General features: G+C 31.7%; 1 protein-coding gene across 1 annotated transcript; it reads left to right on the top strand.

The window, feature by feature from the left end:
• Positions 1 to 1,795: 1,795 nt before the first annotated feature.
• Positions 1,796 to 14,861, top strand: LOC127701765 (transmembrane protein 208-like). The gene is made up of 6 exons (XM_052205736.1): positions 1,796 to 1,897; positions 4,895 to 4,990; positions 6,192 to 6,251; positions 9,691 to 9,794; positions 10,462 to 10,546; positions 12,108 to 14,861. Exons 1-6 carry the CDS (start codon positions 1,892 to 1,894, stop codon positions 12,228 to 12,230), a joined length of 474 nt encoding a protein of 157 aa, XP_052061696.1. The 5' UTR covers positions 1,796 to 1,891; the 3' UTR covers positions 12,231 to 14,861.
• Positions 14,862 to 18,986: the final 4,125 nt, after the last annotated feature.

The raw sequence follows: 18,986 nt of genomic DNA, 5'->3' as shown, positions 1-18,986 counted from the left end.
TATTTTTTAAATAATTCAACCAGTAATATTACAGATAGTAAAAAATATAAATGCATTATTTTTTTCGATTTTCTGTTATAGTTCAACGAGCCAACGTTGTATGCAAAATTTTAGCAAAATCTGTGAAATATAAAATTGAGAATGGAAATGGGGAATGTGTCAAAGAGACAACAACCCGACCATAGATCAGACAACAGCCGAAGTCTTCAATGCAGCGAGAAACTCCCGCACCCGGAGGCGTCCTTCAGCCCATTTACTTTTCATTGAACTTAATGCCCCCTCCGGTGACGGCGGGGCGGCATAAAAAACGAGTAACGAGTTCCTTAACAGTTTTAAGAGCATAAGTCAGAAGAACTGGTGTGCAGTCAGTGAACATTTACTAGATACAGATATAAAATTTTTCTTTAAAAAATATATAAAAATGGTTTCTTGTTTAATTTAGGAAGCCAATACATATTGTGAAATTTGTGGTGTTCAGCGGCAGCTTTCAATTCAGTATATTTGTCTACAATCTTATCTTTGGTATTTGTTCTAAAAGAGTCTCACTATACAAATCATTGGAACATCATTGCGAGTCACTGAGACGGTTCAACTAGTTCCAAAAACAAACGAATCACAACGATCTGTCGACAATGAACATTTATTTATTAACTTCCCAATAACTGCCAGCATGAAAAAAAAAAATAACTGAACATTATCTAGTCTTTAGTTTTCTATGTTTCATTTCGTATACTGTTGTTTGTCTTTAGGAGTTTTTGGTTTTTTACCATGATGATCACGCATACGATACAGTTACAGGGGAGGTAACGACTCGACGTCAAACTGTGACATATCGGGAAAAGATGCATTTTTCGACTGATTTTTATCATTCAGACTGATTTAACTTGATAACGAGTTCATGGACCCCTCTTTTTTAAAATGACATTAGGTTTGATTACGTATGAAGATTATTTGTACCAATTTTCATGAAAAATTTAAGTCATGCACCTATGAATTTTTTTTAAATTTGATAAATATACAGCAAAAAATGCCGCTTTTTTCCTAAAATCATGAAACTTTGATAAAAATTAATTCTTTCCAAAGAATTGTCATAGCATACTTATGTAAAGAAGATTTTCCAAATGTTTTTACAAAAATCTGCTTTTGTTTATCTTTTGAAGCAAAAAAGTTAGGTACCAGTACATGTCTATCCAAAGGATAGAAATGTCCAAAGATTTTTTTTTTTAAATAAATGTCTACAATTTCGATCCAATTCATCTCTTAAAGTAGCACATGAGGGTATATTTTTTTATAACATATTTGAATTGCTTGACTATTTAAAAAATAGCTTGTATGCAAATTTTCGTAAAAAAAATCACTGTGGGATCAAAACTGTATCGGGTGTCCTTAACTATTTCATAAGGCTTTGTTATAAACTATAATTACTTTTTTCATTGAAACATGTTGATCACACAGGGACTCGATTAGCTGATATATTTTTTTCAATAATCATAGTCGGTTTAATTCATATTTCGTATATCCCGGCTTCTATTTGAACTTGATTAAATTGTCAACTTTGAAACCAAGTTTTCAGTAAATGACACAGTAACCTGTCTATTTATTAATATAACATTAAGGTATATATGAAATATGTTTCCGTTAGCCGTGTCCTCGGTGGTCAGTATTCTCCTTTTTACTCCTGTCAGTTTCAAATGACGGAATAAAAGCATGTCCCTTCCTGATCCTGACATTTGCGTGGCTTTTTATTCATAATCTTACATGCGTTTTAAAGTCACCAAAGTTGTAAACATAATAAAAGTCTTGATTGTACATTGAGGAAAATTTTACTCGAATTGTTTCTTTAACATATGTTGAACGCCTTGGTGCAGTTGTTTGATTCTAGCACTTGAATATGCCGGTAAAGTATCTAGAGCAGTAAAATTATAGTTTTCAAACAGACGCTTAACAAGGAATTCGAAAATATACTTTTTTATGTTCATTTCGGTTAAAAAAAATCAAAGACGACAAATTATAACGGTGTTGTTAAATTAATTCTATGAGTAAAGAAAAAAAAAACCTGTGCAGTTTGAAAAGTTTAAAGGTCTAGCACCCACCAAATATATAAAAGTTGAATGCATTTTGTGTTTCAGAGGGAGAAAGTATTCTTTTGGTTTTGATGCAGTGATCTCCCCAGGCCGTTTTAGCGTCGCGGCACCGCGATGCTATAATTTTTTACCGTGACGCTATAATAATTTCCGCGACGCTATAATTATTTTGAGGACGCTATTTTTTTCTTGTCTGCTCTATGCATTGCCTCAATATCGATGTCCTAAATTTCGAACTTTCATCGAATTGCCGCTTGTGATCATAAAAATTATATCACCTTTAATTGTAATCCCTTCAAATCGGTCATAAGAGGCAATTAAGATTGATTAAATAGGTGTTAATTGCCCTTTGGGTGATAACTGTTTGGATACGAATACTCCAAGCCGACACTTGTGACATGACTAATAACACGTGGCCCAATTGCAAAATTTTGACATCGAGAAAATCATAAACAATTCGAAATCTACGTTTGAATCAAGGCAAATTCGTCTCCTAAGAGAAGAAAAAAAAACAAAAAAAACGGGCGAACTTAACAGGCTGGTCGTTTGTTATTTCAAACTAACAACTTGTAAAGAAGTGTTTTCTTTCCATTCCGGTACTCGAGAGCGTACATAAAACATTTCGATTCTGGGCAAAATAAGTTCTATACTTCATTAGAACGTGATGCAAATTGCGTTTAGGTAATTTTTCATCTATTTATTACAGTAAAATCGTGATACATTCAGCCAATTCGCTTCTCAAACATTGTTTATTTTCGTAATTTTTCTTCGACCGCCATTGATATATTTGTACTAATTATGGATCGGAAGCGGACCAGCTATGATCAAAATCCGCATTTTTACGGTAATAACTACAGACGCAGAAACGGCACAGCTGACAGAATAATAATGATCCCAATAGGGAAAGCTACTCATTCCACATGAATTTACAGACTATTTGTTAGATCTCCTTGCAAAATGTATTTATTTCTATGTAAACGCATTGTTTCAATTAATTTACTGATTAAAGTAGTTTAACAATGTTAAAAACATATATCTGTTTGAAACAACTGGGACTGATACATTGAGTCCCAGGAAATGATGAATTTCAGAAACATGATAAACAGAATATTTTTTAATTGAAATGGTATTACTATATGATACTTTCTTTTCCTTTTTGATATAAAAGAAGTTCTCTTTTGTACTAGATTTTTAGTTGGTAGTTTCTAACAAGAAAAATATAATTCTGTAACTATAAATGAATATTAAAGAAATAAACTAAAAGAACAGTTATACTTTAATTGTATTCTCAGTTATGAATTGAAAAAAAATCAACATAACTTAAAAGAAAGAGAGCATCGCCGCGACGCAACAAATGACATTGAAAAATAAATACATTTTTTTTTACGCCAAATGTGATGCTATCCAAAATTCCTGGGGAGAACACTGTTGATGGGCATTTAATTTTGTTGTTCATCATATAATTTCTGATTATTCATGAACCCAGCTGAAAAATTGTCTTTTTCAGTTTATTATTCACATTTGTTACAACCTTGAGAGTTGAATATTGACGAAATTGTGTTTCTTTGCCTTGTAGTAACAACAACCAAAGACTAGTTACACTTGTATGCAAATTTTCTGCCGTGCGGTTACTAAAAATCACACAAGTCCCCCCAAAATATTGGATCAGTGATCACAATTAATTACCATACCTGCCAACTTTCACGATTTAGGCGTGTACTACACGATTTTGACCCTTTGTCACGATTGCACAATCGTGATTGTGAAAAAACCTCTAAAACACGATTTTGTGAAAATCTACACGAAAAATATGATTGTTCTCGATTTTGAACTGTTCCCAAGGGAAGACAATCGTGATCAGCCAATCAAAGTCTGTGTTTCACATGATCAAATTGGAAGCAAGACAACTCGCCCCACTGGCAAATCGCCCCACACCAAATCACCCCATTTTTTCACAAACTCGCCCCACTTTTTAAATAATCTCCCCACTCTTGTTTACCAACTCGCCCCAATTATAATAAAAAAAGGTTAAGTCCGGTTAAATTTACTCCTGCCAACTCGCCCCACTTATGGAAATAGGTAAAATCCTGATAAATATATAATAAAGGTCTGCCAACTCGCCCCACTTATAAAAACTTATCTATTGTTTGCCATATTTGTGTATTTATGTTCTTGTTTCTAGTGTTGACATTTCATCTAGTACTTCGTTTTGTGTAGTTATGCCAGTGTTTGTCATAAAAGACTTATTGTGCAAACCTATCATCTAAGAATAAAATTATGTAACAACCATGATTCTTGACTTATCATTTAAAACAGTGATTATATTTTCCAGAAAACAAACATCATAAACAGTTACTATAGTCAATAACATCGATCTTCACAGAAATGCTGATACTTACTTCTTTCGGCTTTCTTTCAACCAAAAGAAAAGAGTTAAAAAAAAAAGATGCATTTCCAAGGTTTTCATAAGTATTCATTTAATTCATAAGTGGGGCGAGTTGGTAGGCCTTAATTCAGTACAGTTTAATTCTTTTATTCATTAGTGGTGCGAGTGGGCAGACCTCGGCTGTTGTCTGCTCTTTGGTCGGGTTGTTGTCTCTTTGACATATTCCCCATTTCCATTCTCAATTTTTATAAATGGGATTATACTCCTATTCATAAGTGGGGCGAGTTGGCAGACCTATATTCCTGAATTTTAAACCAAATATGAATGATATATAATATGCAGTACAAGATTTTGAGTTTGGTGATGTTGATTATTGATTACCATATCAATAGATATTTAATCATGCAAATTGTATACATTTCAGCCCAAAGGTAAGCAAGGCACTAAAGGACTGAAACAGATTGAAGAAGAAAATGCATCAACCTTAAAGTTCTACTTATACATCATTTTAGGTGTTAATGTAAGTTTTACAATGTTTTATCAACATTTGTGGCTTCCTGTAATTATTTAAGGTGTTAATATTATATATACCATTCACATAACCAGTAAGTAAGTGTTAGTTTACATAAATTTTGATATTTACATACAGTACTGAAAAAGTTAAATCACAAAAATACTGAACTCCGAGGAAAATTCAAAACAGAAAGTCTCTAATCAAATGGCAAAATCAAAAGCACAAACACATCAAACGAATGGACAACAACTGTCATATTCCTGACTTGGTACAGGCATTTTCTTATGTAGAAAATGGTGGATTGAACCTGGTTTTATAGCGCTAAACCTCTCACTTGTATGACAGTCGCATCAAATGCCATTATATTGACAACGATGCGTGAATAAAACAAACAGACATAATAGGTAAAAATGTCAAAATAGGGGTACAGCAGTCAGCACAGTGTCACAATCTTAATCATAACAAAAACAAACAAATACATTACAGAGAAGCACAAAAAGCATATATCACATTTAACAACCTCATTCATACTGACTGTAGGAATGGATTTTGTACCCCACGATTAAGCCAGAGTCAAGTTTTTTTGTTAAAATGCTAAAATAAAATTAAAGATAAACAATGATAAACATTTCATTAAGTTTGATTCGTAAAGTAGCTTAAATATACAATGTGATCAATGACAATATATATTTAGGCTCATTTGACACAAGCAATAGCAAAAATGGGATGTTTGACGCTCAACAATAACTGCCAACCCTACCCTGCTATAAGTGTATTTAGTTTTAGGTTATCTGAAACACTTATAATTTTGTTTTTTCCACATTGAATACATAAAAATTAATATCACGAATATTGCACAACTAATATGTTATCGTGTAATTATTGATAGATGATATTTCTGTAAAAACTTTTCTACTCATTTTCTACTTATTCAAAGTGATGGGGAAAATTATAAATGTTTATTAAACATGTTAACTTATACAGAATTGGTTTCCATTACAAAAATAAGATATTCCAAGCTTATCTTATGTAAAACAGAACTTACTTAGTATAAACCAGTGCCATATTACTGACAGTGAAGTTATCAGATGTGAATAAGCTTTTTAAAAATCTCTTAAACAACATTTACTTAATACCCCTATATACAATATGATTGTCTATAAGGTCAAATAAAAGCTATAGTTTAATTTATTATTCTACATTTCAGGTAACCTACTTTATTTTGCAGTGTTTTCTATTCTGGGATAGTTTTACAGGTGGTATTATAGTAAGTAAACCTAATAGCTGTTTTGGTATACACTGTTGTACAGTAGTTATTTATGACCTTTTTTTACACCCCACTGCTATACGGTGCAGTAGACATACTAAGTGCTTGTCCTTAACTGTGTCCTTCATGTTTTGACAGCACTCTCATAGGTACAATTCTTTGGTTGGTTTTTATACGACAGCAAAAAAATTTTTGTGGTCGTATATTGGTATGACGTTGGCGTCGGCGTCGTCCGAAGACACATTGGTTTTCGCACTCTTACTTTAGTTTAAGTGAATGGATCTCTATGAAATTTTACCACAAGGTTCAATACCACAAAAGGAAGGTTGGGACTGATTTTGGGGGTTATGGTACCAACAGTAAAGGAATTGTGGCCAAAAAGGGGCCAAAAATAAGCATTTTTGTAACTTCCAGACATAACTTGTGTGTTAGTGTATGGATCTCTCTGACATTGTACCACAAGGTTCCATATCACAAAAGGAATGCTGGGATTGATTTTGGGGGTAATTGCCTCAAAATTTTAGGAATTAGGGGCCAAAAAAGGGGCAAAAAACAAGAATTTTTCTAGTTTCATAACAATAACTTGTGTGTCAGTGTATGGATCTTTCTGAAATTGTACCACAAGGTTTCATATCACAAAGGGAAAGCTGGAATTGAGTTTGGGGGTAATTGCCGAAACGTATAGGAATTGGGGGCCAAAAAAGGGCCAAAAATAAGCATTTTTCTAGTTTCCAGACAATAACTTGTGTTCAAGTGTATGGATCTCTCTGAAATTGTACTGCAAGGTACCATACCACAAAGGGAAGGCTGGGATTGATGATGGGGGTAATTGCCTCAATATTTTAGGAATTAGGGGCCAAAAAGGGGCAAAAAACAAGCATTTTTCTAGTTTCAGGACAATAACTTGTGTGTAAGTGTATGGATCTTTCTGAAATTGTACTACAAGGTTCCATATCACAAAGGGAAAGCTGGGTTTGAGTTTGGGGGTAATTGCCCTAAACGTTTAGGAATTTGGGGCCAAAAAGGGGCCAAAAACACATTTTTCTAGTTTCCAGACAATAACTTGTGTTCAAGTGTATGGATCTCTCTGAAATTGTACTGCAAGGTACCATTCCACAAAGGGAAGGCTGGGATTGAGTTTGGGGGTGATGAATCATAAGGGGGTTCAAAAAATTTGGGGGGGGGGATTTTTTTTTTTTTCCTTTTTTTTTCTTTTAAAATTTTCCATTTTAAGTTGGTTATTTCTGATTTATATTTAAAAGCAAATAATAATGATATGGTAGGAGATACACACCAAACAGGATGTGTAAATTATTATATAATAAGTATTGTGCAATAGCAAGAAATTTTCAATTGCGCAGTATTGCACAATAGCAAGAAATCTTCAATTGCACAGTATTGCGCAATAGCAAGAAATCTTCAATTGCACAGTATTGCGCAATAGCAAGAAATATCCAAAAGCACAATATTGCGCAATAGCAAGAAATTGTCAATTGTACAGTATTGCGCAATAGCAAGAAATATTTAATTGCACAGTATTGAGCAAAAGAAGATACTTCGTATAAATTGCTTATTTCTTGACCAATTTCAATGGGGTTTTATTCTTGAATTCTTGGGTTTCTTTAATATGATGAATCTAACCGTGTATTTAGTTTTTGGATTTTGGGCCCCATTTTTAAATTGGTCCACATTGAGGTCCAAAGGGTCCAAAATTAAACTTTGTTTGATTTCATCAAAAATTGAATTATTGGGGTTCTTTGATATGCCGAATCTAACCATGAATTTAGATTCTTAATTTTTGGTTCCGTTTTCAAATTGGTCTACATTAAGGTCCAAAGGGTCCAAAATTAAACTTAGTTTGATTTTAACAAAAATTGAATTCTTAGGGTTCTTTGATATGCTGAATCTAAACATGTATTTAGATTTTTGATTATGGGCCCAGTTTTCAAGTTGGTCCAAATCGGGGTCCAAAATTAAACTTTGTTTGATTTCATCAAAAATTGAATATATGGGGTTCTTTGATATGCTGAATCTAACCATGTATTTAGATTTTTGATTTTTGGGCCGCGTTATCAACTTTGTCCACATTGAGGTCAAAAGGGTCCAAAATTAAACTTTGTTTGATTTCATCAAAAATTGAATTCTTGGGGTTCTTTGATATGCTGAATCTAACCATGTATTTAGATTTTGGATATAGGACCATAATAGGTGAATGTACAATTTAAAATCTTTAAGTTCTTAGACCACATTCATTCTGTGTCAGAAACCTATGCTGTGTCAAATATTTAATCACAATCCAAATGCAAAGCTGTATCAAGCTTGAATGTTGTGTCCATACTTGCCCCAACTGTTCAGGGTTCGACCTCTGCGGTCGTATCAAGCTGCGCCCTGCGGAGCATTTTATTATGAAATGTTAATCAAAAGTTTCATGTTTATATCACCAATGTCTTGGATTAATTTGAAAGTCAGTGCAGATCAATTATTTTTTAAAGGAGTTATGCCCCTTCCATTCACCCTTCCTTCCAATTATGTAAGTGCTCTAACTCGCACATACATTTCTTGCCAGATTTTTATGAAATTTATATTAAAGGTTTATATCATGTATATCAGCAAAATCTAGGATGAGGTTGAAAATCAGTGCTGATCAACTTTTTAAAAAGGGTCCATGAGTCTCTGCGTTTCTGTGTCATGTAAGCATTCTCACATAAACATTTTTTGCCAGCTTTTTATGTAATTTATATCAGGTTTTTATTAGTAATCTCTTGTTTGAAAATTAGTGCAGATCAATTATTTTTACAAAACTTTTGTCCCTTTGAAATGTAATGTTTATTGAAAATTGCATTGTAAACACTCTCACATCTACATTTCTTGTCAATTTTAGAAAATTTATATCGTCAAGGTCTTGGAAGAATTCAATAATCTGCACCTATCAACTGTTTTGACAGGAGCATTGTTCATTGGAAATAGAAATTATAAAGTAATATTGTAAGGGATCTCCTGCCTACATTTCTTGAAGGATATTTATGGAAAAATTTAAAAGACCCCCCCCCCCCCCCCCCCCCCCCCCCCCAAAAAAAAAAATATCATTATATTATACTCCAACTTAGAAGTGGGAGATATATTGTATTAACTTATCTGTAACACAGAACAAAATTACTTCATATTAAGTGAGCATACTGACAGCACTGGGTTGTATCATATATACTGTAAATGGTCTGTTAGACACCTTCCTGTTTTCCTATACTTTTAATTACAAGTAGAGACATGTTTAGCACCACCACATATTCTTTTTTTGTTGGAATTATTGCCCTTGGACAGATTAAATACCTGCTCAGCAGGGGGACATTTGAAAGCTTTCTTTGATTCTTACATGTAAATGAATTTTTTTCTTGCTTTTGATTATTTTAATACTGTACATACATTATGATATTTTTTTCAGACTTTGTCTGTGTTCGCAGTTGCCTTAAACTTTGGTTGTTATCAATTTATGTCACACATGGCAGGCAGTAAAATAGATCTTAACATGAGTGAAGGAATGTCCGAGTAAGTTATTAATTTATGTCACACAAGGTACTAAGGCAGTAAAATTTATCTAGGAATAGTATGATAGGAAAAATCTTTACACAATACCAAGAGATACAGCTCAATAGGACCTAACAATATAATTATCTGATCATGAGTATCAGGTGATGTTGGGTGTTTTGATAATGAGACATTAACCCAACAATACCAATGATTCTATTCATAAACTCTGAAATTACGAGACTTTTTGTTTTTCTCCAAGTGGGGCCTTGATCATTTGTCTTTTGGAATGCTTTACTATTGATATTATCAATAAAACTGAAAATCCCCCAAAAAGATCATTATTAAATTTAAAATGTTGTCACTTTATATTTGTTGTTCTTTGCATGATTTGAGATGTCATAATTTTTTATTCTATGCGTTACTAGTTTTGACTTCCCAAAACAAAGTCTTACTGCAGATTCATAAACATAATTAATTTTCATTAGAAAATATTTTCTTGAATTTTGTAGGTAAGGAGATACATGAATTAAGTTTCTTAACGAAATACAAATTTTTAATAACTTTAATTGGTGCGAAAGATGAAAACTCAAAATAGGTATCCGTGAAATGAAAAATTGATACAAAAGATATACAAATATATAAATGAACCCACTGTATATTCCTGAAAATAACTTTTCTATTTCAGACATGCTAAAGATATTCTTTTATACACATGTATCGTCCAAAGTTTGAGCATTATATCAAACTATTTTTGGCTGATATGGTTGGTGGTAAGTATTAGTTTATAATACCTCATACTTAAGATTACTTCTATGGATTCTGGTTGCACATTATCATTTCATCTGTCTGACTCAAAATAAGGGTTGAAAGGATAATGATGGTTAAAACCTAAAGACACAGGAGTTTATTTATACACCAATAAAAACAAGGGTAAAAACCAAGGTGCTCCAAATAGGGTAAGGGTTTTTACATTGAGTGTTACACTGTAAAGAAAAAGATGTATTGTATATCTGTGTGGCCAACTATATGTTATAGGTATTCAAAAACAGGGAACAAGTCATTTTACCCATTCTAAATTTCCATTTACTGATTTTAGTTATAATAATAGCTTCAATATCTGTGCTGCCTTCTATGGAAGAAAATTCAAGCCATTAGTAATTACATTGGGTAATACCCTGAATAATATTATGATAATTCAATACCAAGGACTCGATGGACACCATTCTAGAAACTTCTTGTTGCATGTTTATTCAAATTCCTGAGTTTAAATGAACTATAGAGAGCTTTCTTGCGATGTCATTCAATTGGCAAATCTTTCAAATCACGTGCCTTTATGATGTCATTAACCAGTTATTCCATCTACTGTATATTTGCTCTCTATGAAAGCCTTTGAAGAAAAAAACAAGAATAAAATCAAGCAGGCGAGGCCCAGAACAGGGTAATTGCTTTATCTGTTCCTTCATAAATGATCTCTGGAAATGACAGGTTGCTTTGAATCAAATATTTCTCTTCTATTGGTCAACTAGGGCAAAGAAGTTGCTTTCCTGTCCATCACTTTGTTTTTTCTGACTGTCAAAACTCACCCGGGTGTTCACAACAGTCCCTTTCATCATTGGCAATTTCATAATTTTACCAAGTTGATGAAACAGCAATTTTTCATTTTTAAGTAAAGAAATTCAAAGACTTAAACAAAGGGGTCATATGTTATTTCAAAGAATCAACATTCAACAACTTTTCTTTCATTTCCAGTATTTGTAACTCAACAGCGTACCTCAGAACACTCTGATTTTTCTGTGAAATTTTATTCACATCATACAACTAAGAAATCATGGTTTCCTGATTTTAAATGTTTATAGTATGTTGATCCTTACTCTTTCTGAATATCAGAACTGCAGATTATATGAAGTGTTGTAATTACTGTGTACTGTAAATATGTGCATTAATTATTGCAAATCACTGACTACTGGTAAAAATGCAAGATCTAATTAATGCAATTGCAAAAAATTGGTGGAGGAAGAACACAACTAAAATTCTGAATGCAAATTTTTATTTTTGCAAACCTGATATTGTCACATATCCGCGTTAATAAAAACATCACAATAATTTCTGCATTTACAGTAAACAATTTTGAGTAGGCAGAAGAGGCAACATTGTTAATGAATATGAATAACAGGTTTGAGGTTATAGGTCAAAGATAAAGTAACAAAACAACAGAAAAAAGCAGGAAAAACACCCATGATATCTCTTTTACCTAATTTGACATTAAATACTTATATTTATATTTTTTTAATGGAATAAAAGAAATAACAATCCTCCTTCTTTATGTTGCAGATTCCAGGGAGAGCATTTTATTTATTATGGGTCAACATACTAGGACCATGGTTTTTTGCTCCAGCTCCAGAACAAGATGAAAAGAAACAGAAAAAGTTGGAAAGAAAAATGAAAAGACATTGATATTTTAGGATTTTAGGATTTTTTTAAATTAACAATTTTAACATTTATTTGCCTATTTCATCATCATTTATATAAATAGAATTTAAATGATTTAATTATTCAGGAATTTCTACCATAATTGATCACTTAATTGCTAAAAAGACCAGCATGTTAGTTCAACATATGACTTCTTCTCCAAACACCTAAAAGCATATGATAAGTAAGTTATAGGAGAATGTTCTTTTGCATCAATATTGATGTCCAAAATTCTTAATTCTCTTTTCTATGACCACAATTCTCAAATGACCGAATTATAACAGATATTACCACCTTTTTCAAATATTTTAAGGTATTATGACAATTTTGAACTATTCTTACATATTGGCTCAAATTTCAAATAATTTTGAATATCATGACAATTTTCAAATGTTTTTGAATATCACTACAATTTTCAAATATTTTTGAACATTATTGCATGCAACTTTCAAATATTTTTTAATATTTTCATCATTTTCAAATATTTTTTAATATTTTCATCATTTTCAAATATTTTTTTGAATATAACAATAATTTTATTCAGTATACATAACATAGACATACATTGATGTTAACATTTAAACTATGCAATTCATATATTCACTAGTTTTTGAAAAGATAGATTTGGAAATTGTAAAAAAAAATCCTGTTTTAATTTTTTCATCTATTTAATTATTTTGTCCTAAAAGATGCATTTGATAGCTTTGAGCTATACTTATTGATACATTATATTATATGGATAAATGTTGGCATACATCTTCTACATTTAATTTTGATCATTTTATACAAATATTTTGTTTGGGGATGTATTTTACAAAAATATTATATAGAATTCTTAAAATAACATGCAAATGGTTTACCATGTTTACCAGACGCTGCCAGGATAGGAAAACTCTTGTAAAATTAAAAAAAAAAAATTGTGTGTGTGTGTGTATGATTCATAATTCTTAAAATAATTATCTTTGATGTAAAATACATGTACTCAATATAACTAGTTCCTAAGCAATGTACAGAGCTTAATTTGTGAACATAAGATATTAGTTTATTTAGATTTTCATATTTGAAAAAACAGAGTTACTCCCCTTTAATAAGATTTATTTTAATTTTTAAAGGATTTGTGTTAACATTTCAATTTACTTATATTTGAAGCTATCAACTTATATTGTGACATTTTTTTTATTCATTGGCAATAATAAGATTAAAAAACAATATGGTCTATCACAAATTTGCTTTTCTTTTGTCTTTAATGAGTTTTATAAAGACAATAATTAATTTTTGATATTTTTTTTCCTTCTCCATATGACGCAATTGTATATTGGGGTATACTAGAGTATACTCGGGTAATAAATATTTGCATGATTTTCAACTGAGAATCAATTAATGTACACCAAAATATCATGAGACAGCCTTAAAGCTTGAAGTCTGACTAGTCAGTCTTCAAAATATCTAATTATTAATGTATCTTTCAGATGCAAATTTAAATTATTGTTTACGTTAAACATATATTTCAACACACAAGAAAATCCGTTTAACTGGGGTATCATTGTGAACATTTGCCTACAATAGTTTTTACAAATCATGACTTTATTTAATTAATTGTAGCTAATTATTATTTTGTATTTATTATGATGTTTGTAAAAAGTATTAGGAATCTACAAAAACACATAATCTATTATTATATACAGAGTGATTGAAACTGTTAATAGCAATAACAAGAGGGTACCCAAATTGCAACTATTATTTAAGAAACAGACAAATGTTTCCATTCTGTGTTTATTTTGTCGATATTATCTTATTTATTATATAAATCCTCAAAATCAGTTTTTAATCTATACTGAATAATAGAAAAAGGAGTTTGAAACGACCTCCAAATGACCCAAGATTCTGTTATAAGGAGTAACTAAATGGCATGCTTGCTTAACTTTACTTCAGTAAAAATTGATAACTGATGTTTTGTGTTATTTATCGACATTTGTAGATCAATTTGACAATAGTCTATTCTTACTTATGTATTTAGTAAGAAATGGATTTCTGTGGCCTATTTTAATTTTAAAAGTTGACATTTTGTTGATGTTGCATGTAACATTTCCGTCAATTCTACATTTTTTCACTGGATACTTTGTTTTTTGATATATTATGTAACGGTTTTGTGTCTATTTAAGTATATTCAGCAATGTTGTAAGACATACAAAATGGCAAATAATAAGAATATGAGCTGTTTAGTCTCGGAGAAAAACTATAAGATTGACGCTGCTTTTTTTGCAAAATGGGTGCATATTGGGTAATTGTTGCAATTTAGGCACTGTGACATAACATATCATTGGTTTCCTTCAATTTCTCCTTAATTTTATTTCATCTTCAGATCCTCATTGATTTTCAAACCAAGTCTATTTACTTCTAAATAATTTCAAATGAATAATCTAGTCCTTATCATTTTTCATCAGATTTTCTTGTGTAATAAAATTTCCATCAGGAGAACTGGAGTGAATGTATGGTTAGAACAGATACATCATTATCTCATTTAATGAAATTAATATTATATATTGTAATTGTATGTAAGCATTATGATTATGTCCATTTAAGTTGAAATCGATTCAAATAAAACATTCAAGGAAAGTTGTATGCAATTTGTATGCCTAGTCTGTGATACTGTAAATTCAGAAATTATTTTGTGCATTTATTAATAGCAATTTTTGAAGAATGGACAAAAATGCTTGATAAATTATTGCGATTTGAGGAAAATCTGCATTGAGATATATGTATCAGATATCAGAATGCCAGTTCTTATTTTTGCGATAATCACTAAGTCGCATTATTCACGTTAATAAAAACCTCGCAATAATTTCTGAATTTACAGTAGTAAAAAGGCAATATGTTTTCTGGTCTGTGCATCTGTACATTTGTCTATCTGGCCTGTATTAGGTTACAGCTTTTGGTAAATGTAGTTGACCATGAAGGTGTAGTCACAAAGAAACTTGGTACACATGTTTATTATGATATGAACTTGTTTAGTTATATGGAAAATTAGGATTTTGACCCCGATAATCTGGGACTATTATACTAACGGGACTGGAAACTGATCTATCTGTTGAGATTTCATTGTCCTGATAGCGGATTATTGATTTTTTGTTTTGATTGACAGCTTATTGTGCCACATGGTTAATTAGCCTTCGGTACACGTAAACAATAGATTTCGGCGAACAAGTCAGCATATAGAATACCATTAAAATAGGTGGATTTGAAATTAAAAAAAAAATAATTAAATGCGAAAAATAAAAATATATGATTGATTGATTTTTGATTTTTGGTGTTTTAACGCCACTTTTAAGCACAGCTTTTGGGCTATTGCATGGCGGCCAGTTTTTATTGGTGGAGGAAGCTGGAGTGCCCGGAGAAAACCACGACCTTCGATAGGAAAACTGACAATCCTAGTCAATTAAGATTGGAGTTGAGTGCACCCGCACGAGCGGGGTTCGAACTCACAACCTCAGTGTTGACTGGCTAGTGATTACAGTAGTAACTACTTAGACCACTCGGCCATTGAGGCCCCCTAAAAATATATGAATAATAAAACTATTTTAACAAATTGAATTCATTGACTTGAAATAAATGTTTTCACACGGGGATAAACTAATGCCGATTAAAACTGGGACAACTTCTTCTTTATTTCAACTTAATCTTCGAAGTAGTTTTGAAAGATAATTACTTTTCTTTTTGTTTACAAAAATTATTAACAAGTAGTCAATATATTAGTTTTGAAAATAAAACAAATATAGTAGAAATGACGGCGCTTTACTTGACCGCTAAGAAAACAACGTGTCGAAGGTTAACAGATCATAATTAATCCTAATTAAAAACAATAAGTGTGCAATAAAAACAATGTTGGCAATTTCAGTTCATATTAATCCCTATAACAAAAGGTATCCAGGGTCTCATAAGAATATAGCCACATTGTTTTGAACTTTTCTAAATTTCGTGTTTACACCTAAATTTCAATATGGCAGCAAAATCTGTGAAAGGGCCTACTTTTGTAGTTCTGATTGTGGAACCTATTGGACATATTTTCACGAAGTCATATGTTTATGCCACCTGAAGACCATTACTAAGCAAAAAACACTCCGATTTTAATACAAATATTGCACATATAAATAGGAGTAAGCAATTTTAAAGGAACAGTATAATTTATTTGAGCCCTGCATGTGATTTCCATTTGTAATGAGAAGGAGATTTATATTTCACTTTTCACCTTAATCAGTGACAATAGGAATAGGCAAATCCAACCTATAACCTATTTTACAACAAACAGAACCTGCGTATCTCTTTTCAATCAACAGTTTTAAGCAATTTTATGAATCATACTAGTTTTCACAGCGTCCCCACGCTATTATCATCCTGAAAAATATTCAACCTTTAGATGTCATTTTTACACTTAAGCTGGGAGTTGGTGATTAATAACAACTGTCAAAGATCGAAATATCTTTTATCATTATAGTAATCGTGTTTACATTAAGGATTATCGTTTCGAATAACTGAAAAATAAAAACAAATTACAAAGATTATACGATCAAGGCATGTTGTCACTGTCAAAACAATATGGCGTATAGATAAATCTCGCGCAGGTAAAGTCTCGTTCTAACGACCGTGATGTTGAGTATTATTACACTGATTGGTGTAACGGTTTCCATTCCCGTTAGTATAAAAGTCCCAGCAATAACACTGAACACAGAAATGCGATCGTGGGAAATAAGTACAAACTCAGGTTCAATTTTTTGGTTAATATAAAAATAAGAAAATGTGGTATGATTGCCAATGAGACAACTCTACACAAGAGTCCAAATGACACAGAAATTAACAACTATTGGTCACCGTACGGCCTCCAAGGTTGTTTACCATGAAGATTTGGTCACATCAACTTGAAACTAAGGACATGTCCATTGTGATGTGAATTTTAAAACTATTTAACAAATAACGATTTTGACCCTGGTTTCAAGGTTTACTGAGTATGGACATAGGATGGTGTGAGTTGGGCATGGCTTCATATGGACACATTGTTTTGTTTATCTTGATTTATAAGTGTGTTGTAAAACTGGCAAACTATTACCAGTTTCAAAGTAAAAGTGCTTTTTACATGAAAAACATGAGATTATAAACAGTGGATGTAAAATCAGAATTGTTCCTAACATAGCACTACTCTATGGTGGCAGGATAAGGGCATTTCCTTTTTTTTGCCTTTCCCCTTATCGCCTTTCATATTCTATAGTGCGTAAACGTGGAAAAAGTGTAAAAAAAGTGAAAACGTGAAGTAGAGAAGTTTTAGCCCTATGGCGTTGTCAGAAAACGCGAAATGGCCTTATCAGCCACCATAGACAATTCACATTTACAACATTCAAAATAACTTATTTGGCCCAAAGGGTGGTGTGAGCTTTAGCCAAATGATGTCTATAGTCTGTTATCGGTGGTGCACTATTAACTTTAGCAAAATACTCCTCTGAAAACACTTAGGTTATTGTGATCAAACTTGTCCGGCATTATCTATAGGGCCCCTATTTACAGAATTGAAGATAGAGGAAAAATCAACAAAACAATCAATTGAAAATATTTGAAAATTCTGAAAGTGACCAATTGCTTTAACCACTTGAGAAAATGACACAACGGTGATTCTATTTAGACTTGTAGTATGGTTGATTATCATATCTGTCTTCAACTATTGCCATGGAAATTTGAATAGTTGACAAAAAAATGGAAAGAAATCCTACTTCAAATCTGTTGAAGGACCATAGGTTACCACACTTTGGTACATGAAATAATTTAACATTTATGGTAGTTTATCTCCTTAGAAAATTTAATATATATGAGATTTTAAACATTGCAGCCACAATTACAAAAAAGTTAAAAACAGAAAAAAATTAAAGAAAGAAGTACTGAAACATCATAGAAAGACTTTAATTTGAAAAATATAATATGTTTTCCATCTGCATAAATGATAATTAAACGATTTGATGTGAAGAAATGATATATCAGTGATCCTCTTTACGGATTTTTTGGACGACCCTTTTCATGTTCACACGCCTGTCAAAAATGCTCAAAATAGGAAATTTAACAAACAATTGCAAAATTTTATGTTTTATGACACACTCGTAAAGCCATTTTATGTTTGTACCTAACTATTTTACGCAGATATTTGTTTTAAGTAGATAGTAGTTGTTTTGACATTGAATAGAGACTCTTAAAAGGCTGTATTACTCGTCCGGATCTATACACAATGTCAGCTCTTAATTGGCAAGCGCTATGCTTGATTTTTAGAAGTGTTCAATTGTAGTTCAAAATTATGATATTTAGATAATTTGTATCTAGAAGTAAATATCACTCGATAAAGATCTCGATCATAAATTAAACTGGAAATCTGAAAAGTAATACCACTAATAAACTAATCATAGATACCAGGATTAAAATTTTGTATGCCAGACGCGCGTTTCGTCTACAGAAAACTCATCAGTGACGCTCAAATAAAAATATTTAAAAAGGCCAAAATAAAGTATGAAGTTGAAGATGCCTCAAGTATTAAATCTATCAGAAATGGTTTCAGTCTGGCCAATCTTGTAACATTAGTACAAGTGTGTACAGATACTCAGAATTTGATAATTTTGTTGTGTTCATCTAATTGTAGGTGACGACCGAACCATTGTCAAGTATGTTTGGCAGTGCCATTACCACGTGCTTTCTAGGGGAAGCAATTTTCAA

This window comes from Mytilus californianus, unplaced genomic scaffold, assembly GCF_021869535.1.
Source record: "Mytilus californianus isolate M0D057914Y unplaced genomic scaffold, xbMytCali1.0.p SCAF_5, whole genome shotgun sequence".
NCBI classification, from domain to species: Eukaryota; Metazoa; Mollusca; class Bivalvia; order Mytilida; family Mytilidae; genus Mytilus; species Mytilus californianus.
The sequence above is the reverse complement of the archived record's forward strand: the minus strand, read 5'-3'. Positions and strand labels throughout refer to the sequence as shown.

Excerpts from the sequence above, each read along its gene's own strand:
- LOC127701765 (XM_052205736.1), top strand. Across the intron at positions 6,252-9,690 it reads GTTTTACAGGTGGTATTATA|ACTTTGTCTGTGTTCGCAGT; the intron begins GTAAGTAAACCT and ends TATTTTTTTCAG. Across the intron at positions 9,795-10,461 it reads ATGAGTGAAGGAATGTCCGA|ACATGCTAAAGATATTCTTT; the intron begins GTAAGTTATTAA and ends TTTCTATTTCAG.